The following is a 24027-nucleotide window of genomic DNA, read 5'->3' as shown; positions in this document are numbered from 1 at the left end:
CACTCGTGGTGTGCATGTGTACTTACTTCAGTGGGAACATACGCAGACCCTTATCCATACCCGGAGTATAGGACAGGATGGCAGCCAGTATCGTTTCGAACACAAGACCGAAGTTGAGGGCCCAGTTTCTCATGCCCTGATGGAAAATCGAGTTACGGCGTGTCTTACAGATGATCAAATCGGCCCACTGGACGACAACGATCGAGACGAAGAACGCGGTGTGGCAGGTGAACTCGAGTGTTTTACGATCACGGTAGGTCTGTAAAGTTTTATTTTTACCGGATTAATATTATTGCACGGCCACCATCATGCTATGTGTCGAGCGTGTAAAAGTGTCTCTCGCTTACCCATTCCTGGCCGTACGAATCTGTGAGATCGTTAATGGCCTTCGAATCCCAGCTCTTGCGGAGACCGAACAGTTTCAGTGGCAGGAAACCGTTTTCAGCCATGATGACGAAGTACACGAAGAAACCTGCGGCAGCCTGAATCATACCGATCTGACCGTAAGCCATCGAAATAAGTCTGTTGTCCACGGTGATATCGCGAAGTGAGTATGCGCATTTGAACAAGAAGTTGAGGAAATGTGAAAAGAGGGACGGGAGAAAAGAAAAATCCGTTAAATATGTGCTTCTCCGTGTTTCCATTTTGATCACAAAATGAATACATTATTTTAAGTGATTAGTTTTTATTAAATGTATCCTTCGAAACATAGTGACCACTGCAGTAAAAGCCCCCGGTGAAGCCTGATTCATGCACTACGCGAAGCAGCGGTCACTGTGTTACAACTGTACAAAATCTACAACCCAAATAGTTTACTCAGCATGCGACTTAATGCTACCCAATAGTAAGCAAATAGTAATTAAATTTATTACAAAAGAAAGCGGGAGAAAATTACAAAGTCAGAGGCGCGTGCAGGAAAGCTAGAAGCGTGTCGACATTCACAGAAAACGGCAATAAGTTTTCGCTGAATGTGGCAAGCTATCCATTTGAAAGTCAAAGGATAGCACCTCGTTAAGCATTTGGAAAGCGGTAGTCATGCATTGATACAGTGGTTGAGTATAATTTAAAGATTAGAAGTATGATACACACACAGAGCAGAAGTTGACATACAGGACAGGAAATAAAAGTCAAAACTTATCAAAGCTTAACATAAGAAGAACATCAGACAGAGAGTATGGAAAATTGTGACATAGTTTCTATGGAAGAAAATAGATGTCGGCCAAGTAAAGAAGCTAGTGCTAGAGAGAGGTATTGGTAACGAAAAAGAAAACCAAATGCACGCACGCACTTCACTTCATATAGCACATACTCACAGTTTTTTCTGGACACATTTAGAGTGTGAGAATTGGTGGAAAGGATGAATGGGATTGGAATCGGGACATTTTATTTGTCTGAATGTTTATATGCTGACAAACTGGAGAATGTCGAATGTAGAAATGGAAAACCAAAATTCGTGGCTTTCGTAGTTGACTTGTTAAAATAACTCGTGTGTGTGTGTACTGCAATATTCAACCAAATTTTTGTTTATGTTCATGTGATAACTTTAGTTGTACCATTGTTTCCTGAATTGAGCAGGAAATTATATTCGAATTCATAATGCTGCAGTATGTGTCTTCTATGTTTAAATTAAAGGGGTATCAGTTCATTTGTGCGTTGTTGCATTAGGGATATGCGGGTTCAATTCGAACATTGCAGTGGCACTCATGAACAACTAAGAAATCAAAATACAGGGTACTTGTCGAGTTTAACAGCTGCGAAACGACAATAAATATTAATGCAACAAACAAAATCGGTGTTAATATCTAACATATCTAAACATCACCGATTGGAACACATTATCGAAGCATTCTAAAGAACATTTTCTTTCGGTTTGAAGGTTTTATGTAAGTTACGCTGAAAACTTATACACACATACATAACAAATAGAACAAATATATGCCTTGAATCGATTGAAACATTTCGTCAAAGAGCACACTTTACATGTAAAGCACAAGAAAACACATTTGATTGTTGAACTACTGTGTGTGTTTTGATGATGCTTTTTGGTCGGATGCAGGTGTTTATGGCCGATTATATTGGGATGGTCACTGGCGAAATTTTTGCTTGTTTCTCTAAATGTTTGCTTCATTTTGTAAATAATGTTTGGTGGTGGTGTATAACGCTATCTAGAAAAAAACAACAACATCGTGTCACTCAGGGCGAAAAATTGCATGGGATAATGGCAACCATTCCACAATGTCGATGCAACATAAGGAACGAACAAACGCGTTCTACTAAATTTGTTCTACTACCACGACATCTAGAAGTGTGTTGAAAAGGTGAACAATAAAACGCTAGACAATCTTCTGAATTATTCCAAAAATCAAACGCTGTGTTGAACAACTTAAATTCACAGAAATATAAATGAAAAACTTGTGAAAAAAAGTTACACATTTGAAAACTATAACAATTATTAAAACTCCAAAACGAACAGATTTCTATTGTGATAGAACACAAATAATAGATAGAGTGTGCTGACACAGCACAGGACGCATTTTCAATCGCATCGCATGTCTAAATTGGTCACAACATGGTTCTAGTCAAACAATGTAGCAGCAGAAAAAGATTTCTGCCGCGAGCAATACAATGTTGCAAGAGTTCAGTGAGTTCAGGCACTAACAAAATCTATATTATTGTGTAGTTCAATCAAGTTAAAGGACACATCGATCGTTACAGATAGAGAAAATAATATTTAAGGATTTAAAGGAGAGAATGTACAACATTTTAGCAAAACCACCACAGACAGTAAAACACATCTGACATCTTTGAACAAAACGGTTTGGTTATTTTATTCGATCGACCAGCGCGCGACCATGCCGTACTGTTGAATTTTTTCGTTTCTGTTCGAAAACAAAAACAGCAGCTTAACAAGGACATAGGAAACCAAACGACGACCAAAATGTGTTTGTTTTGCCTCGACAAAACGGTACAAAACATATAATAAAAATAAAAAAGCATTTGGTCACTACTTAGGTCGGTAGTGCACCATCGAGTTTACCAGTTTTATAATAGAAAACAGATAAAAAAATACAGATAAAACATAAAATCGACGCAACGATGAACAGAAAACAAAAGAATGTGTACGGAGAACATAAACATTTACGATGATGAGTTCAATTCAGTGTAAGGTGAAGAACGTGTCAACGTATCCTGACCTGCGGTTGACCAAGTTGTCACGATAAGGATCTCTCGGTCGACGCTTCATAATGTCACTTTCTGGCGCTTCGTAGGCAAGCGAAATGGCGGGTACCTGAGAATGGGGTAATGTACAGCGCAAAAAGCACGCACACACGACGGTAGATGGTGTTTGATAATTGTACGTTTACACTATTAATTAATAGTAATGGATTTTGTAACAATGATTATAAATTGTTTGCGTTCCGTGGTATGTTCCATTACAGTGAAGACCGTTCAATATTTGTTGTCTACTTGCTCTCGCGACTTGTTGTAATGCATCAAACATGTTGGTGCTCGCTTCGGTTTTGACACAAAACACATTGTACAAGTACACACGATCATATCAAAGTATCGTTGTTGAATGATACATAATCAATCTCACGAATGAAGTAGTTTGATTGGGTTCAAGATAAGTTGTCAAGTCAAATAAAGTTGATTTAAAATAATAGGATTATAAAATGATTCCCAAAGGTAAAAGATACATAATCTCTTCTCACGGTAGACCTCCCCAACCGTGAATAGAAGAGCTCTACATATGAAAGTAAATACTAATCGGAATAAAGTTCGAAGCAATAGAGGAAAGAAGACCAAAAACGAACCAGGACACAACTGGCATCATCAGCCATAGCTATTCTAACAGCATTCTTTAAGACGTTATTGTTAAACGACACACGAAACGATAGAGAAGAAGAAGTAGACAGAGTTATATTAAGTACGTAGTATGTGAGAAACCAGATAGAGCTAGTAGTAGTTTTTCTTGCCATAGACAGTTAATGTTGTTTAGAAGGGAAAAAGTAAAAAAGTAATTCGTAGTGGCTAGTCTATTTCGGTTGCATAGTTACTAAATCCGTGGCTATCGGTACTAGTGGACTTAACGGGGGTTATTACGGTGCCATTCGTGTACACGAGTGTGACAAACCGGAACAATAGTGAACTGATTTGAAGGATGACGTTTCACGTTCGTGCGCATAATGTTGCACTATCCGAATGTTTCGAACAACATAGTTGTTTGATTTCCTATTGTGAAGGATGTCTAATGAAACTGGGCATTCAGTTTATATTTGTTTCGAAGTTCGTGTTCGTGTATTGAGAGGGTAAGCAGGGCTGTATGGGGTTCGAGGAATAGGAGCGGTCCACGAGTGATTGGTGTTTATTTGAATCAGAGCCATCGGAGCAATATGCCCACGTTGCTGTTGTGTGACAAGCATGAGGTGGTGAATGAAAACATGTTGATTTGGATTGATCTGGGTTCATGAAGGATGTTTAAGGGGAGCGATTGAACTTACCTTAGATTTTTAATAAATGGACAGACTCTAAGTGTTTACTTAAGATATAGAAGAAAAAATCGTTTACTCAAAAGAGACAGCAAGCAAACAGACAAACGAAGACTCAGTACTCAGTGTCTCAGTAAAAACATATTTCGAAGAGAGAGTGAAAGATAGAGAAAGAGAAAAGGGACACGGTGTGAATGAGGCAAGAAAAGCGCCAGCACGAAAGGCAAAGAGAGACATGAAGACGAAGAATAACGGAAGAGAGGATAGCGTAAACCAAACCAATTTATGTATAAGTAAATAGTTTGTTTTTCCGGGAACGAATCGGACTAATAGAACCTGACAGAAGTTCAAATGAAAAAATCTAATCAATTTTTATAACTATGTTCCATAACAAAAAAACCACCACCAGTAGTAGAAAAAAAAGTCAAAGTGGATAAGAATGTTATAAACAACACGCGCACACGAAAACAACATACACGCACACACATAATACGAAAGAGAAATCAGAAATTTGTCGGCGATGGGCTGCACCACTGGCACCGGACAAACCCTAACACCAGATACGTCTTTGGAAGGCAAAACAAACACGAATTACACAACACAAACGGATCACGTAGATACACAGACGTATATACTGAAGGATAAAAAATTATAAACAAGTATCTCCGGGCGTCCTGCACGAGCTCGAAGGTTCGAATACAGTTACCGCGGAGCACACACGGAGGAAAATTTAGTGACGGTGGTGTGGATTACCTTTCGTTGACCAATTTATCAGTGAACGGATTTCGTGGCTGGCGTTTCATGATATCGGATTCGGCTTCCTCGTAGGCAAGCGAAATGGCGGGAACCTGTGTGCCCGAGACGTACGTACACAAACACACGGAAGATCGCGTACAAGACACGTGATGAAGGTATGAAGGGTCAGATGGGACACACAGTGGGACAATTGCACGGAAGGGTTTCGTTGTTCAGTTGATGATTGCGTTTCAAAATTTCACATGATGCCATGAAAAAGGATAGTTTTGTGCCGACGATCATCAAGTACACACACGTTGCAACGTAACGAGGATGTGGTACGAGAACAGTGAGTTGCAACAATGAGACATGATGTTGGAATAAGGAATGCGGTGGAATGGAATGCGATTTCGGTGGTTTCGATTTGGTTTTAGTGTACCGGCGACGTTCGAGTTTCGGTTTTTATGGTTAGATACATTTGATAAAAAAGAAGAAAAGAATATCGATTACTTAGCAGATAAAATTCAATGGCCGTTGGGAGATGGTAGAGACGTTGTGGTTCGTTTCCTTTAAATTTCAGCTGGGACAAAAAGCGGCGATGCTTGTTCTTGTGTTTGGCTCAATTGGTTGAGTACGAACGAATCTAACGAACAACTTGGGGCAAAAAAATTGTCAATGGACACATCAAATTGGAACACGGAACAACAGCTTGGTATTTTTGAGCTTTATAAAATGCAATATCTGTGCTGTAAGTCGGAAGAAACCAATAAGAGATAATCGAAACAGTGCAGGATGTATGACGAAAAAGATGAAGATAGAACAAACGGACTGGATACGTGCTTGATATGAGCGTAGTCTGCTATTTGTCAATGGTAAGTGGAAATCGGGATATTGCAATGGGTACAGGCGGCAGCCATATGTAGTTGAGTCTTATATGTTATGTTTAGAGCGGAGGGACAAGTGTAACTGTGGCGTAATATCACCAGACAAATAACTCCTTTGGCCACTGTAAAGTTCTGGTCCGTGAAAAACTGAACTAGATGTTTGTGTAAATCCAGTAGTTTTGATAATATTCAATCGGTACATTTGGATTAAGGCTAGCTTATATTTTAAATGTTAGGGTTTTCTCATACGCTTGCCATTCACGAATGAAGCCGAACTGTAAAATAAGTCCTCTTAATATGTTAGAAAACTAACTCAGTCCCATTGATTAAAGCTTCGTTAGAAGAAGTTTCCGTGCATATTATTGCATTGTATGCATCCTTTGTTGGTTTCAGTTGGTCAGTTGGTTGGTTTCAGGTTTTAATAGCATTTGCAAGGTTCCATAATTTAAATGATAGTATTATTATTTTAAGCCAATATGTTATAAAATTAAAATTAAAACCCCAAATTTACAGAATTAGGAGAAATAAAAATTGGATAAGAACCTCTCATTCACAAGTTTATCGTTGAATGGATCACGTGGTGGTCGTTTCATGATATCAGACTCTGCGTGTTCGTAGGCTAGCGAAATGGCAGGTACCTGCGGGACGCGATGGTTCGTTTCGGATCGTTGACATTTGGTGTAAGAAAACGAAATAAAAAATAAAAAAGGGACATAAAGGTAAACCGAAAAAGTGGCAATACTATTGAATCCTCTCTCAATCTCCATAATATCGCCGTGTAGCCAATGTGTAACGGAAACCATAATTTCCCGTACTTTGGCCTGAGCACAGTATGATAGCAGCATAAATATTAGCACGCAGATGTTGAAGAATATCAAGCTTCCAACGAGGTTTGCAGAGCACTTGTGCAACTCTCATGAGTGCTCTCTGATTGACATACCTGCTAGTCGTTTAGATACTTTCGCGTAAGCCTAGAAGTCGAAATTATTGACTGTGCGTATTTTTCCATAGCGATAGAGTTACTAATTGTCTGGCTTGGCGATTTAGGACGATTGCATCGTCTAGCTTGCATCGATTGATAGATAGTAGCTCAATTGAAATCGAACAATAAGGTTAAAGATAGTATACGTAAAAGAGATAAATAGTAGTAGTTATAGCAATAGTAAAATAGAGAGTAAAAGAAAAGAAAGTGGATAGAGTAAAGGTGACAAAGAAATGAAAGAAGGTGGTCAAAAATTCGCGCTTGTTGTTCATTTTTTGCGCTAGAAGATAAAATTGGAAAAATAGCGATATCTTGCATCGATAGCCTAATTGATAGAGGATCATATCAATATTAAATCTATTTCGTTACTACCATAATTGAACGTAAAGTATCAAAAAATGTCCTAAACGTAGCAATAGAGAAAAAAACAGAAAAAGAATCTTTCAAAGTTGCCAACGATACCTCTCGTTCACCAGCTTATCCTGGAAAGGATTACGAGGACGTCGTTTCATAATATCGGACTCTGACTCTTCGTAGGCCAGCGAAATGGCCGGTATCTATCGAATACGTCACAGCATGTGATTTTTTGATCGCCGATTCAAACGCAGTGTGGAGGATGAGATATCAATAGGTTGTTGAGAGGAGTACAATTGTTGTTTTAACCGACGTCCCGACGACGTCATGATGTCAGGAAAATAAGAAATACAGAAAGAAAACATGGAAAAAAAGTTATTTTTCTGTACCTTTCAAAAGCTCATGGGGCCAAAGATACGTCAATCCTATCTATAGGGTACTAGCACAGAGAGGTATGGAAGCGAATTCTTCAAACACATTTCATTTAAATGACGAAAATTGAAAAATATACATTCTATTAACGTCTGCCACCTTCATTATAAAGGTAGAGAAAAAATCATTAGTTCGTACGATTCACTCGGGCGTGGAATATTCGCACGGACAGAGCACTTACAACAACACTTCGCAGTCGCCTATCACGAACGGTCACCGTTCAGTCCGGAGCAGAAGGAAGAATTAGGGTAACCTTACGTGTCGAATCGAAAACACTTACCATATCAGTTCCCAGATCGATACACAGAATCGTAACGGTACCAAGAGGCAACGGAATGTCGCACAGGATGAAAGCAAGGAAGGGCGAAATTTCCGGAATGTTGGACGTAAGTGTGTATGCGATCGATTTTTTCAAGTTATCGAAAATCAGACGTCCCTCCTCAACACCGGTAACGATTGAGGCAAAGTTATCATCGAGCAGAATCATGTCCGCAGCCTACGAGAGCAGTAAAACAAACCGGGCGACAAAAAAACATTGTTAATCTTATGATTGATCATTATCAAAATTATCGTTAGTTAGACACGTACCTGCTTCGACACATCGGAACCGGCGATACCCATAGCGACACCGATATCGGCCTTCTTCAGAGCAGGTGAATCGTTAACACCGTCACCAGTTACGGCCACGATGGCCCCCATACGCTGACAACCTTCGACGATGATCAGCTTCTGCTGCGGTGAGGTACGAGCGAACACAATTTCGGTGTGATAACGCAGAATTTCATCCATTTGGTCAGACGACAGATCACGCAACTCCGAACCGTGCACAACGGCAGCCTTTGCCTCGCGAGGATTAACCTCCGAAACGGGGATGTTCAAACGCTGTGCAATATCCTCAATCGTTTCGTTACCCTCCGAAATGATACCAACCGACTTGGCGATAGCCTTGGCAGTGATCGGATGATCGCCGGTAACCATAATAACCTTGATACCGGCCGAGCGGCACTTGGCAACGGCGTCTGGCACAGCGGCACGAGGTGGATCAATCATCGACATCAGACCGACGAAGCGCAGATTGTCCACTTGGAAGTTGACTTCATCGGAGTTGAACTTAAAACCGACCGGGTATTTGTCCGAGGGCAGTAGGAAATCGCAGAAACCAAGAACACGCTCGCCAAGACCTCCAAGCTCTAGGTACGCGTTGTTGAACGCTTCCTTCATCTCTTCGTCCATCATCTTCTCCTTGCCGTTGATGAAGATCGTCGAGCAACGCTCCAGAATACGCTCCGGGGCACCCTTCATTACCAGCAGATAGCGCGGGTCGCTCGGATCTTCCGTTTCGTGGATCGATACCTGATACTTGTTGGTCGAGTTGAATGGGATTTCGCATGCCTTCTTGTTGCGCTTGCGGATGCTCATTATGTCACCGAGAGCCAGTTCCATGCACTTGAGCAGTGCAGCTTCGGAAGCATCACCGCTAACCTCCTTTTTCAGAATCGGCACACCATCCTGGCCACCCTTAAACTCGGCGCGGTTGCACAGCGAAGCGATGCGGGACAGTGCCTTGAAACCGGGGCTGGTGCGATCGTACTGCACACCGCTCTGGTCCTCCGTGGTATCGGCTTCAATGATCTGATTGTCGAACCACATGTGAGCGACTGTCATACGGTTCTGGGTCAGGGTTCCGGTCTTATCCGAGCAGATAGTCGAGGTGGATCCGAGCGTTTCGACGGCCTCCAAGTTCTTCACCAGACAGTTCTTCGAAGCCATACGCTTGGCCGTCAGCGTCAAACACACAGTGACCGTGGCCAGCAGACCCTCCGGTACGTTGGCGACGATGATACCGATCAGGAAAATCACGGCATCCAGCCAGTGGTAACCGAGAATGAAGGCAATGACGAAGAAAGTAACACCGAGGAACACAGCGACGCCCGTAATCAGGTGGATGAAGTGGTGGATTTCCTTAGCGATCGGAGTCTCGCCGGTGTCCAGACCGGAAGCCAGTCCAGCAATGCGGCCCATCACGGTATAATCACCGCAGCTGATGACAACGCCCTTCGCAGTACCTTCCACGGCATTGGTCGAGAAGAAAGCCAAGTTCTTGGTTTCCAGCGGGTTCTCGTGGGTAAAATCGGGTCCACGGGACTGCGGCTCCGATTCACCAGTCAGCGAAGAGTTGTCGACCTACGGAACCGGGCGCAAAACAAGAAAAAATAGTGTTTGTTACATTCATAAACTGAATTAGCACGATATAGACATCTAAAAACCCTCATATTGTAATGTTTTTATCCATTCAAAAATGTGTTTATCCTACAACAAAAGATTCCGACCTGGGACTTGCACATCGAAGCAGAATGCGGTCGAAACAGAATGGCTTGCAAAAAAGGGCCGAACACTCATTGGTAAAACGACTATGTACATTCATGGTTCCCACCGGTTGCTGATTGCACAATCAAGCGCTCATCTTCTATCGCTGTAAGGGTCAGTGATTCAACAGCAACGGAACGTTGAACACGCGGGAAGCAATGGAACATTAGCCAGGGGAAGCATTTTAGCTAGAGGATTGCGTCGACAGAGTCGCGGCGCGCCGCAAAACCAATCAAAACGAATCATACCAACGGACATCTGCACTCTCGGGTCTTGTCCCGTTGCCATACACAATGCCGTTGGTACATAGCGCACATCAACTAGAGGACCTTCCCCCTCGCTTCCACTGAACGCGGACAGCGCGACGCTGAGTTTTGCTTGAATCACTCCGAAGTACATTAAATCAGTGTATTGCTCTACATACGCAATGGGCAAACTGCCGCATTCACAAAGCGGGTTCATTTCAAAGAAATTAAATTAGAAACCTAAAATGGGTCGCCCATACGCTAACAAACGCCTGATCGCTGTTATATTACCTTGAAGTTCCGCGCCTCGATGATACGAACATCTGCCGGTATCCTATCACCGAACTTAACCTCCACGACGTCACCGATGACAAGATCCTCAGCGCGCAGCGTCAGCTTTTCGCCCTCACGCAGAACGGTAGCAAACTGGGGGACCATGTTCTTGAACGATTCCATAATCTTTGAACTTTTCGATTCCTGCAAGGCGGTAACAGAAGTACAGAATTAGCCACGGTTTGTCAGCGGTTGCGAAGTCGTCGAAGTTTGCTTACCTGATAGTATGAGAAAATACCGGTCACTATCACGACAGCGGCCAGCACGATACCGAGATACAGATTATCATCGGCCGGTTCCTCGACGGTACTGGCCTGAATACCGTAAGCGATGAAACACAAAATGGCACCGATCCACAGCAGCAGAGCGAAACCGCCGAAGAGATTCTTGCAGAACTTCACCCATTCGGGCGTCTGTTTTGGAGGGGTCAGGGCGTTTGGTCCATCTCGTTCTAGATTCTCCTTGGCTTTCGCATGACTGAGACCCTGTGCGCAACGGGAGGATAAAATGTTTGCAAATTAATAAGCCATCGTAAAAGCTTCTGCCGTCACTAATGGGTTTTGTATATTTTGCTTATCAAGAACACTGTTATCACGTACGATATCTCCGGTCCGCGAACGTGACACCTATCTTTGACCAGTTTCTTACTTCCGAGAGCAGCGTATTTCCGCTTATTGCTTGTTGTAAACCTTAATTACTAGCCTTAACCAGGTAAAACTGACTTGCGCCATTATCAGTGGGCGAGTCAGCTGTTTTTATTTCGGCAGATATGAAAGCGATCGATTATAGGACGCGGCTTGGCAACAGCACTTGCCGATAGATAGTTTCAAGACAGAATGAAGAGATGCCAACCACTGCGAAACTATAATTGAACTAGACTTGCTCCTTTACTACAGAGTTACATTCTTCTTCAGCTTCAACAATCGTGTATAAAGTTCCGGTGATACTTACATTTTCCGGGTGTGTCTGAAGTCGCTGATACAGTTCCTCCGGTGTGATCTTATGATAATCAATATCCAACTCCTGCTTCAAGTCGTCTAAATCGGTTTTCTTCTTTGGCGGCATTTTGCGTCTTGACTGTTTTGCGAACACAACGAGGCCGGCGTACGAAGTAGCAGGAATGGAATGGAAGAAGTAAAGGAATACGAACAATTAGAGCACAGGCCAGACACTGCCGCTCGAGGGGTTCCGTCCGGCTAGGGCCGTCAGGCGTGAAGCTCGTCCTTTCACAATCGAACGCCACCCTTCGACTGACAGCAGCACGGAACGATGCGCTGCGTTGAATCGCCGTCCACTGCAACACCGTCCATCCATTACCACGCGATAATTCTTCCCGAATGACTTTGCGCACCACGATAAGATACCGATGATACAGAAATGATGGATAGAGAATCATGGGCGCCGACATGCGTAAGTTACGATGAAGAGAGACCAGAATTTGTAACCAAACTCAATTAACCGCCACCGGTGATATCACTGCTACCCTGCCGCCGGAATTGGTTCACCGTCGTCCTCGGGTGAAGAAAATCTCACTAACAAATCCCTCGAGCTGCGGAGCTGCCACGTGTGAAAAACTTGTTCGAGGAAGAGCGATTATTTACGAGCCCCAGACGATGCGTGGGGACGACGGTTGCCACTGCATCGATCGACAGCACACGTTTGACGTCATTCACGAAGCAAAAGGGGTGTCGAGTATCTCACCATATCGCAAATCCATAGGTGTTGCAAGAAGTGTCCCGATTTTGCTATTTACGGCGACACCTCGGGGCTTCAACAAAAATATAATCGCATGTTTATGATGAGCCCAGTGATTAGTGGAATGCAGCAGAGCGCGAACACTACATCCGTTCGTGTTTCACATACGGCAGACAACAAAACAGCGAGTGTGCGGGAACAACGTTATGTCCCGACGGGTGGGCGCTCGGTGACATCCCTCCCTAATGGTAGCCTTTTATTGGGGTGCTACGTGACAATGACGTTATGCCCCAGGTACAACGCGAGCTACTCGACTGGTGAGTACACAAATGGCTCTCCAAGGATCCGGCAGAAATGGAACGTTACGCAACTCGATCAATGTCCGACGAGTATTGGGGTCACAAAGGAAATAAAAAAAAAACTACGGTACAGTGCAGCGGCAAGACGAACACATGCAAACGATACATCAGCCATCCAGCCGAACGAGCCGACCGTACTTGGATGTTGGTAGTTAATGGATAGTTGGTTGGTAGTTAGTTAGTTGGCAAGGTCCAGTTTAAGTTTGCCAACCGAACTCGGTACTGTAGTGCTGTTTTCTGCTTGCTTCATCATCGTTGCGCTTCATCAATCTACTTCCTTACTACATTGTGTTCGTGTTCCAACTTAGTTCCATAGTTCGCACTCGACGAAACAAAATGCAAGTCTTGAAGAACTACAGTCCACTCTGTGCCACGCGCAGGTAACAATGATAAAGAAAAGACAGACGGCAAACCGTTCTCCGTAAACAAACCGGCCAGGAGCGTGACGTGCTTGTTATTAGTTTGTTATTGTAATTAAGATAGGGCCGTGAAGGGCTGATATCGACCACACGGCAGCTAGACTAGTGAAGAAGGCGCCCTTACAGTAGAAAGAAGTGTCACTATTCCTTAGCAAGTGAACAGCCCGTTCCGTGGTAAGATTTTCAGTAGATATTTCCGTCGATGACAAGAAACGAATTTGAATGTCTTCCAAACTGTGTTATGGACCCGAATCACGGTAAGTGAAGTTATATTTATGTTACGAAATATATTTATCATAATAGTAAAATTATTACAGCTATCGTACCTTCCGCTGTCGTACCGAGTGTTCCTTCCGATCAAAATATAAGCAATGACAAACGAACATTAACGCAACAAGGCATGAACGAGCATGAAACAGTAAATGTCGGATATTGGAGGTCAATGTCTAATCTACTGGATTCAGTGTTACAAGTCCTGGTCATCGTTTTATGAAGATTTTAAAACCCGTCATTTGTGTGAGTAGCACTAAATACCCCATATACAGTTACGTTGGTTATAAATGGGAACACTAATTGATAGAATTTGATAAAAATAATTTTGTAGATTTTGATTATATGATTAACACACTTTGCGCAGAAATAAAATCGAGGACAACGCGTAACAAACGTCTTGAGTTTCGACTCAGGAAATTTATTTCAATTTCAAAGAACAAGATTCTGGTTTAAGTTGACAAATAGCGTATCTTATTGATATGTGACGGAGCAGAGAACGGTGCTCTTCTTTGGCAGAGCGCAGAACCAATGGGAGCCCTCCAATGTGAGCGAGTTGTGTTGCAAACAGAATTTAGAATGTTAGGCATCCTGCCAAGCGTGGCATTTTCTTTGGGTGTATCGTTTGCAGTTTTGGCAAACACCACTGGACCGGTCCACTCACAGTCCATTGGAATGTGCCTTCGTAATGCGGGAGAAACGTCTAAAGTCAAGCTAAATGTTGTAACAACGTTAAGTGATATTTCTTCTAGCGCAAAGTGTGTTACAGTGTTAGGAGTTAATTGTCCAATAAAATAAATACCGGCCACGTGATTAGTGCAATGTCTAAAATAATAAAACCACGCGCGTTGTGATATATGAAAGAAATGAAAACCAATAAAAAACGAATACTACCTTGAACTGACCATCGGCGGTTCGGTTGTCATCCTTTACCGGGGCCACCGTGGCCACGCGGTACGAGTCCCTCCTACCGGTCTGAGGTGATGGTGAAGGTGATCAATGTGTTCGTGCGCGTTCGTATGCGGGTTTCGTCGTATGTGTGTGTATGTAGAAATAGATTTGTTTTGGTAACACACATCCAGTCCGAAAGGGACGTTTTGGATGGATTGTGGAACGCGAAGCACGTTACGGTAGAGTCAATGATTAAATGATATGATTCGGTGTGACACATTCGTTTGCAAACCGAAAGATCAAAAGTAACAGCAAAATGCGTTCAGCGTACATATGACAGGCACACAACCATCGACGATTACAGGGACAATGCACACAACACACAGCAAAAATAAAAGGGGAACGCGGTAAGAAATAAAGGATTACAGGACGTATGGAAGAAACGAAAAAAACATGAAAACAAACACAGAAATAAAACAATTATTAGCATTATTTAAAACGTCTTGAAAATAAAAACCAAATAGCAAACATGCACAAACCATTCGCAACCGGAGAGCCTTTCAGACAGCGGGAGATGATGAGACCTGAAATGATATAACACAGCAATGCACATAAAACCGAACGCACCAACCAATTTTGACCAACGCTTAGCTGAATAAAATACACGAGTACGGCTTCACATAAGCACATCCATTGGCCATTGTTTTCGCTCAATGTTACGCAAAATTAAATTGAGTGGAACGATAAAACACATTTTTCTAGAAGGCTCGTAACAACCGGTACGATACGGATTGATAGGCTACAAAAGTGAGGTGTGGCGCTCATTGTTGGACCGCTTCTAAAAAGCTCAATTTGAGCAAACACAAAAACCCATCAGAAGCGTTGCGGCGGAAGGGGCTAAACAGCGGTGGTGCCAGCGAGGCGGCGGCGTGGGGCCGCATTTGCTCCATATTCACCCGCGCGAGCCACCCGCAAAATTGAGCAAATTCCCGTATCGTACTAAGGCCTAGGGCCCGACCAAAGAGAACCATTGCCTTTTTGCTCTGCCAGCCCTCTTCTCAGTGGACACCAAGAACCAAGCAGCGTTGTCGTGCGAGAGGACATGCGCAGTCAAGATTTTCATATTATATAATCGGGAGAAAATTTTCGATCAGCTCAAGCGTTCTCGCAATTTTCCACTCCTCGTCGCTTCGATCAAAGTGCTGCATTCACGGGTTTGCGCAAAGTTATGCAAAACGTGCCCGTTATTCTATCCGCTGGATCCCGTTCGGCTGGATGACCTTTCGAACGGGAACAAAACATGGTGAGGAGCTGAGGAGAAGCTGGAACATCGCGCAGCTGTATTCCGCTGTTCGAGCCAAGAAGAAGGAACAGCCTGGCGAACATCTTTTTTCCGTGAGTGAAGCGACTTTTTTCCAAACACAACTCCATCGCGATGTCGATCATCGCCGGCAGTGGTATTGGTATGCTCTCTAGCAGAAAAAGGGTTTATTTCCGTCCGTAATATTCTCATTGTTACGTAACGTGGAATGTCATCATCGGTGGACCATTCGAACGGGTGGCTTGAACGGCAAAATTCACGATTTGTTCATAATTAATCTATGTCAGGTCGCTAAACCGCTGTGACATAACCACACACTTCAACACCCTGGTCGCTTTGGTCAGGTGGACAAGAAATTGAAAAATGTCACTACTGGCGAACACTACTGGCGATATTGAGTGTTTAAGGTCAATGCCTTACCATTTTCATCACCGAGCATACGGCGTTTGGGATTTACTGATTGATCTGCCACAGCCAAAACCACAGCCAAAAACAGTGGCCCTTGTCAAACAATCCATTTTGTCCGCTTGACCGCGAGATAACGGGGAGAGATCCGCGCAAAGCAAGCGCAAGTTCCTCTCAATCCCATATGCCGGCCAAAGAGATTAGGCGTGAGCGAGAGAGAATCGGATACGACAGTAAAAACCAGCAAAAGACGGACAACCGAAAAGGGGACAAAAAAGCGCCACCCCAAACACCACTTTTCATATGTGAAGGCCGACTGGCCAGGTGCCAAACATTTTCTTAGAAAACTCGGGGCGCGCATAGGTGTTGTCATTTTTCTTCTAATAATAAACAAATTCAGTCAAAACCTGGCGGTCGACACAGGGCGGGTAATGAACGCAGACATTCATCAATTTCCACCAATGGAGGCGCCCGGTAGCTCTCATTCGACATCCTTAGGAAAAACTCACGCTGGTGACGTGTGACGGCACGGGACAAGCAGTTTCGGATCTTGCCGCAGCCGCGGCCTTTTTGGCGGGAACATGATGTCGTGCCAGATGGCCGCAAAATCCAGTTCCAGTCTCTCGGTGCACAATGTCCTGAACCGAAACAAAAGTTCGCCGTTGGTAGTTGGTACAGAGCATTAACCTTACTCGGGTGCACCGTGTTTCGGAAGGTTGCGGTGGACTGGCATAGAATTTATGATGCAAACACAATATTCGCGCCACTGTCCCGGACTTGAAATATGGCCTGCCGCCTGATAAGCGTATAGACTTAGGCCAAACCAACCACAGCTCGGCGGCTCTGCGGAGGATGTTTCCCAGCCCGGTGTCTTGGTGTCTGTTTTGATTTTGTATACAAATTCACTCGTGGGCCAGCTAGAGAGCGCGCGGACGCTATCACCAAGCGCGATCCGCACACACGCCTTGAGGGCTGATCTCCGCGGACTGCGCGCGCGGATGATGATTTCGCAAGAGTGCTCCTTCTGTTTACATTTCCTGGTAGCTCTGCCGCCGCGCTGGGTCTGGCTTCAAAGCCATCCATTCACTCCACATTTTGAGTCACTACACTCTCTCCCGGACGTATGTTCGTGCCTGAGGACTGACCAACAAAAAAAACAACACGTCTTTCATCGATCAATCTCCGCGCGCGCGCGCGTCTAGCTCCGTTGGTGGTGTCCAAAATTGCCTGGCCGATTATTTACATTGGCTATGTTTTTATTTTCACTTCCCGCACGCCGTGTTCCGCGCAAAGCAACGTGAGCGATTAAAACGCCTTAGAGGAATTGAAACGTTTAACCGTGCTCGGGGGGTGTTTTGCGGAAAAGTATTAAATAGCGCCAGCCAAAATCGAAAACCGGTAATCACCCAACAGCACCACCAGATCGATTGCGGGTCGTTAAGCGTTCTTCGCGCAGGCGGCTACTTATGTGAAATGTTGCGCCTGTCAGGGTTTCGTATGGCACACAAGCGCACACACAGACTATAAAGGGCTTCGCTTCATCAGCGTCGAGAGTGAAATAATAAAATAAATGGTTGTGAAGAAAAAGAAACCTACAAACCCGGCGTTGACGGTGCTGTTCTCCGATCGTCAATCGTTTGTTTATTTATGCACGCCGGAACTACACCACGGCAGGGTGCTTCACTATAAACATCAGGTCCCCAGTTTCGAGCATCATCACTCCGCCGGTGAAAAAAAGGTTTTTCAATCTTTTTTATGGCACTAGGGGAACGGAACTGATTAGAAGGGCACACGGCGGTGGAAAGATTGATCGACGAAAGTGCCGCCTCGAACTACGCTACATAGCGCAATAAAGACGAATAAAGTTAACATTATCAACTATCAATGGCTCTATCTCCGTTGATAGAGCAGTCGGCTCGCCGTTGAGACGCTAAGCTCGGCTCGGCTCCCTTAGACCGGCGTGACAAGGGGGCGTTGGTGCGGCCTACCCCGCCGAAACCTCATTAATGTAACGGTAGATTGTTTCTGTGACATGGCACGACTTAGATTAATTGTTTGTACAAAAAACGCAAAACATTCTACCGACCGGGAATAGCTGACCGAGCGACCCAGAAGCCAGGAATCTCACTGAGATCTCGTCTTCGAGAGGATGATATGGTTCGTCTCCCCACACTCAACTCTGATGTCTGCTCTGGTTCCGGTTCAGTTCCAAAGGGGACCACACAGCAAACGTGCATTATCTTAGTAATCTGATACTTAAGAACGACGGTTAGCAAGGAGGACTTGAGGAAACTGCTTCTAAAAAGAGGCTGTCAGTGCAAAAACGAGAGTTTCTTCGCACGAGTGTGACAAAACTGGAGAAAAACGATACGGGCTGCGGTTTAATCGCACGACTTTGATTCCAAAGGATGACCGGGGCCCTCGTCGTTTGCCTAGTTGATGTTCACAGATTGTGTATTTTGGAGCGTTGCGTTGATTTCAATCGAAATCAGACGGCAAACGAATATCATCGGTAGCCGGATGGACAGAAGAAGGGCCTATCGCGCTTTCCTTCCAGCAAGACGGACACCTCGGATATCCGTTCCCGGTTGCCCGTGGTGCGTGTACGAAGCAGAAAGGAGCCATTAGCGTGAAGTGGGTCAATATTTGAACACTTTGCCGCTGGCAATGTGACGCTAGGTGTTCGACTCCAGCAGTGCTGGCTGCTGCTCCAGGGCAAGATCGCACGATTTGCATTACCTTCCCCACAACCCAGCACCCTTACACCCCCCCTTCGTGGGTTCAGAGCCGGAGCCCCTTACTGTCGTCGATTATCTTTCCCTTCAAAGTCACACGGATAACGACGGGATATTTGCATCTGTCAGGTCCGGGCAGCGCGCAAAGTGCCCCGAGCGAGCCGAGGGCCCATTAACTACCTTCAGACGTGACAAGTAAAATATGATAAGCCACGGGGCCGATAGCCACTGGCTCTCGTGGCGGAACGTGCGGAATGGTCCACATAAAAAGCGCCACAACCTTCCCTTCCCAAAGGCGTTGTTTGGATGTTAATGGTTTTGTTTGGAACACACCTGACCAGGGTCCAAAATGGGACGGGGACTACCCTCGTGACATAAAAAAGCGCACGTACCTCTTTTGTAAGACCGACTGCCGTCGATGTGTGAAGTTACATCAATTACGCAAATCGATCGTACTCTAGTTGTGCCGATTATAAAATTGCACCATTCTGACGGTTCTGTCTCAGACCCAAAGAACTGGCAGTTATGTAATTTACACGCCGGTGCCTCTCTGTTCAATCATATTTGCTCGCTTCTTGTTTGATTTGTTATCATCACAGCGACAACAATCGCTCTATTCGAGCTCAATGAAGCGTTACTCAAGTGATTTGAATAAACATGAGGACCGCCACCGCTAGTCTCATTAAACTAGTTACAATCCGTCTTCGGTTCTTGCCCTCCCACCCGTCGTTATGGGGCAACTTCTAGCGAGCAAGGCAAACGGGCCCCCGCCTTGCCTACGTACTAACGTGTCGATCAAGTTCCGATCAAGATCAGGTCGCAAAGTGCGAATCGACACATTATCTCGAGAAACCCGAACGAGAGAAGAGCCAGCATAGAGTGTGGTGGTGTCGTTTGGCCCATCGAGATTAAACTCTATCGAGTCACAGTCTGTGTCTGTGTCTAAAGCAAGGTGTGCCCGACTGGGCTCGATTAATGGCAATGAACGCGCACTGACTAGACCTGCACACGATACATTCCAGCGGTGATCGGTCACACGGACAGCGCCGAGGTGACTTACTAATGAAGTACTGGATAGTTTAAACTCTGGCGGATCGTGTGGAGCTCCACAGCGAAGAGGAAAAGAAAGTGTATCCATCGATGTCAGGGTCATCGTTACATGTGGCTTACGCCCGTCAAAGTACGCCTTTGAAGTCGATCCCTTTTGGACCTTTCGTTGTAAAAACCTAAACACGAGATAGGACTTGACAGTTGGCGATGGAACGACCGAGCTGTTTTGCATCTCACTTCCTCCATCATCCATCAGCCACATCAACGAAACATGCGCGTCCGGCGTGTCCTCCAAAATCGGACTCGTTCGTGGAGCGAGCGGCGTGGATCGTTGAGCATCATCACGGCCACCGTCGAGCATGTGCACCCTCTCTCTGCCAGGTCTTCTCAAATGGTAGGGGGATGTAGATCGTCCGGTCGCCGCACATTAACTGCGACAGACCGCGATTCTTTTGCGGCATTTGCCCCTGACAATACAAATCAATGTCTCTGACCACACCACATCGCACAGCACCGCAGTTTAATAGCACCCAATCACAACCGTTCGGTGGCCCAGTTGTAAGCGATGCTTTTGATTGATTTATATGCTTCGGCAGTGAATGGACGACGTTTATGCGTGTTTTTTACGACACACGCCTGAGGCGCGGTTTTATTACGACACACGTACAACAGCTGACTTTTTGCACACCGATTCCGATTTGGTCCATCACATCGGTCATCTAAACAGTGTAGCATTCTGCTTCGCGCTGTTCGGTGACATTTGCCGAGGTCACCGTAAACAATCTACATGGAACGAGGCTGAACCAGGCGCACACATACATGGGTGATGCTGGTGGGTTGGGATCCGTGCAAAAATGACACCCAATTGCATAACACGCGTTCCAGTCCCCCCAAGGCCCGGGCAGCATTCTATTTCCAGTGCGAACAGCGACAAACGGTCATCAATTGAACGGAACTAACAATTCAATCGAAAAACATCAAGCCCGATGCCCGTACCGAAAGCTCAGAACCGGCAGCTAACCAGACAGCATCAATTAAACTGCGGGTCAATGATCAATGGTCAGGAGGTTTTGTGTGTTTTTTAGTTGCAAGTTTACAACACGCCGTTTCGCGATTGCAAATCGCGTTATAAAATCGGAAAGGAAATGATGTTCCAAGCAGATGACCTTGGGCTTGTGGTCAGTGTATCCAAAAACGGCAACGATATGCTGCTGGAATTTGTGAAACTATTTCGGCGAAACAGGAAGGAAAACTATTAGCTTCACCACATTACGTAATCGGCAGTTTGGGTCAAACAAACCGAGCCACGGAGAGGAGCTCGCGTTTCCCACAAGAGGTGGAAGGGATATCGATTTTTCCACCTTCATATGCTCGCAATGTCGTGTTACCTGCAGAACGGAACGTTGTTGATTCACTTCACTAGGCAAACACAAAGGCAACCAGAAAGTGCAATTCCACATCAGGCGAACAGTTATGTAAGAGGGTTCTACTTCCCCGACATGCAAGAGGTTCTCTGCGGGATACATTTTATTGACGAAAAAAGTATCATTCCTGTTTCGTTCATTTCGTTCGAATCGCTTCGCGTATTTTACCGATATTTTCCACAATTATGCATTCCCTGAAGCTAAAAGCTCGTGTCGGAGCGACCTACCTGCGCCAACTAGGACGCCAAGGACAAGCAGCCTGGAGCCAAAAAGGGTGTATGTGCTTGACGAGTATGTATGTGCTGCCAGGTTCTATGCGAAAACGCTTCGAAGATACAAACTAACGAATATCTTGATGCAAATATGCAGCTAACGAAGCGATAATAATCGACCGTGGCGTGAGCTGGGGTGGTAGCTACGTGCACTTTTGTGCACTTCCTCGTAATGTCTATAGAGGGCCAGACCTCCAGACGTCAGAGCGGCAATCGGAACACAGTTGCGCAACGTAGCGTTTTCCTTTTCACGCTATTCAGAAGTCACTCCGAGGAAAGCGAGCGAGGTCCAAGATTTTCCAAGAGAGACTGTGAGAGAGCACCACACAAAATCGACTCTCAAGAAAAGCTCTTGTTGGTGGAAAACCTGTGTGTCCCCCCACCGCATCCGTGTGTCAACTAGAATTTCCCACGTCACTCACGTTCTCATTCTCTCAACCAACGATCACCCACATTCTGTAAGTCGCAGAGAAGTCACCCATGTGGGGGGCTCTCGTTTTCCCGTAAGAAGGGTGCTCCTTACAGTGTGTGCCCATTTCCTGTTAGCCAATTCAATTCTTCGCCGCATTCAACGGGAAGCCAACAAACACAAGGGCGCCCAGACCAGACACGCTGCTTCTGGCTCGTCAGGCATCAGGCACTCGCGCGTGGAATGTACTTCGAAGCGCAAAAACGCCGCCGTGTGGAAGATCATGTGTTCATGGGCATCATCATCATCATCATGGACCGGAAAAAAGTGTCGGTTCATGCGTCCGTCTGGCAACGAGGACAACCCGACCGACAGCGACGACACTACCACACGCCGGCCGCCGTCGCGCCATTACGCTAACGCAGATCGTGTCTCGCTTTGCGCCAAAATCGCTTATTTTAATAATAACACCCAAAAATAAATTTTCGACAAGGGTGAGTTTCGTCCGCCCCGCCATTCGGAAAGAGATCGCGCATTCTTCGCCTTCGCTCTCGCGCGCGGCGGACGAGGGTGAGCGTGGTGTTTGCGCCAAAGTTCATGTCTTCCATTTTTGCCCGATTTTCTATTTTGGATTTCTTGGACCGTCCATTAGCCATTTGATGCTTTGTGGACAAGGGACACTCCCTAAAGATTTGATACCATTTTTCGAAGTATCCTTTTTCGGCTACGGACAGAAGAGAAGTGATATATAAAAGGGTTCATAATTTTTTGTAACAACATACGGTTCCGCCGCTCCGACGGGTGCTGCCGCCTGCCGGCAGGCAGAGCTTACATAAACCAGACCGATGATGGGCAAATCCTTCAATTCACGGGGCGGTACTTTGTTTGTTCCATCAACGACCAACACCAGCGCGTCAGATGTCCTTCCGGCGGTAGTCGTGCCGACCGTCGCTTGTTTCACCAGCGCGCGCGCCAGAAGCACCAGCTGTGGGGCTAATGGTAGAGGTGCTGCTGGTGGTGGTGCTGACAGCTGCAGTAGTGAGTTTTGGGTGGCCGTACGTGGTGGGTGGGTAGCGTCGTGGGGTGACAAAATTCGTTCGATTCGCAATGTTCGTTTTTCGCGTTCGGCGAGAGGAACTCATCGCCTATACTTCTGCTCACTTTCATTCTCACTCTCTCTCTCGCTCACACACACTTTCGGACCGCCGACCTATTGCTCTCTATCCAATTGGGTCCTACAAAGTCCGATCGCACACAAAGGCAAATACTCGCTCGCTCTCTCTCTCCGTCGACGATCCTTCTCTCTTCCATTTTCCGTGGCTCGGACAAACACAGCGGTTGCGGCTTTCCACGGAGCGGAGCACGATTTTCCTCCCCGTAGAATAAAAATATTTCCTGCGCCAAAGTAGCAGCTCCCCACGCGCGAGAGTGTCCCGGCGGCTAAAGACAAATATTTTAACTTACAATCTTGTCTCGTAAGAGAGCTAAGCATCGAAAACTTGGTTCATCACGACCGCCGGCCGCCTGTCTGTCCTCGTTTCGTGAAATTTTATTTTCGTGTTTTTTGGTCCACCTGCTTCCGTCGAGCGGTGTTTGCCGCGATGCAAGAGAGCCAAGGACTCGCGCGCGCCAATCGACCGACCTGTGGTGTGGCGTGACCTTCAATTCATACACCGGAGAGCTCGGCTTAGGCCAACGCGGTGCGCGCACCTTGAATGTTAATTTTTAACACCGTCTGGCATCGTGTGTCCATGGATTCTCCAAGTATCCTCGCGCCACATAAGAGGCTTCAAAAAACAGCTGAGCGACCCCCGATGATTGTGAAAAACAATGGAAGGAAGGGTCTGGAGCCATGGGGAATTCGATCCAGTTACAGAAGAATGAGAAGGTGACCCCTTTTCAATTGGCCACACACACACACCGCCACACACAGCTGGTAATGTTAACCCGGCTCG

General features: G+C 45.4%; 1 protein-coding gene across 5 annotated transcripts in view; it reads right to left on the bottom strand.

Moving 5' to 3' along the window:
• LOC128271270 (sodium/potassium-transporting ATPase subunit alpha) overlaps positions 1-24027 on the bottom strand; it is a 51429-nt gene that overhangs the window by 4797 nt on the left and 22605 nt on the right. The window contains exons 2-10 of one of the 5 annotated variants that reach the window (XM_053008726.1): positions 14460-14540; positions 11774-11899; positions 11041-11307; positions 10781-10966; positions 8466-10061; positions 8158-8373; positions 7554-7648; positions 348-522; positions 27-259 (exon numbers count right to left, since the gene is read on the bottom strand). In XM_053008726.1, the coding sequence (XP_052864686.1) occupies positions 27-259; positions 348-522; positions 7554-7648; positions 8158-8373; positions 8466-10061; positions 10781-10966; positions 11041-11307; positions 11774-11899; positions 14460-14540 (2975 nt within the window). Of the gene's footprint in view, positions 1-26; positions 260-347; positions 523-3194; positions 3290-5243; positions 5339-6652; positions 6748-7553; positions 7649-8157; positions 8374-8465; positions 10062-10780; positions 10967-11040; positions 11308-11773; positions 11900-14459; positions 14541-24027 lie in introns of those variants that run through there. The other 4 variants (XM_053008723.1, XM_053008724.1, XM_053008722.1 and 1 more) reach the window with 4 other exon arrangements.

Source organism: Anopheles cruzii, chromosome 3, assembly GCF_943734635.1.
Source record: "Anopheles cruzii chromosome 3, idAnoCruzAS_RS32_06, whole genome shotgun sequence".
Taxonomy (NCBI): domain Eukaryota; kingdom Metazoa; phylum Arthropoda; class Insecta; order Diptera; family Culicidae; genus Anopheles; species Anopheles cruzii.
This window is presented reverse-complemented; position numbering and strand designations above follow the sequence as displayed.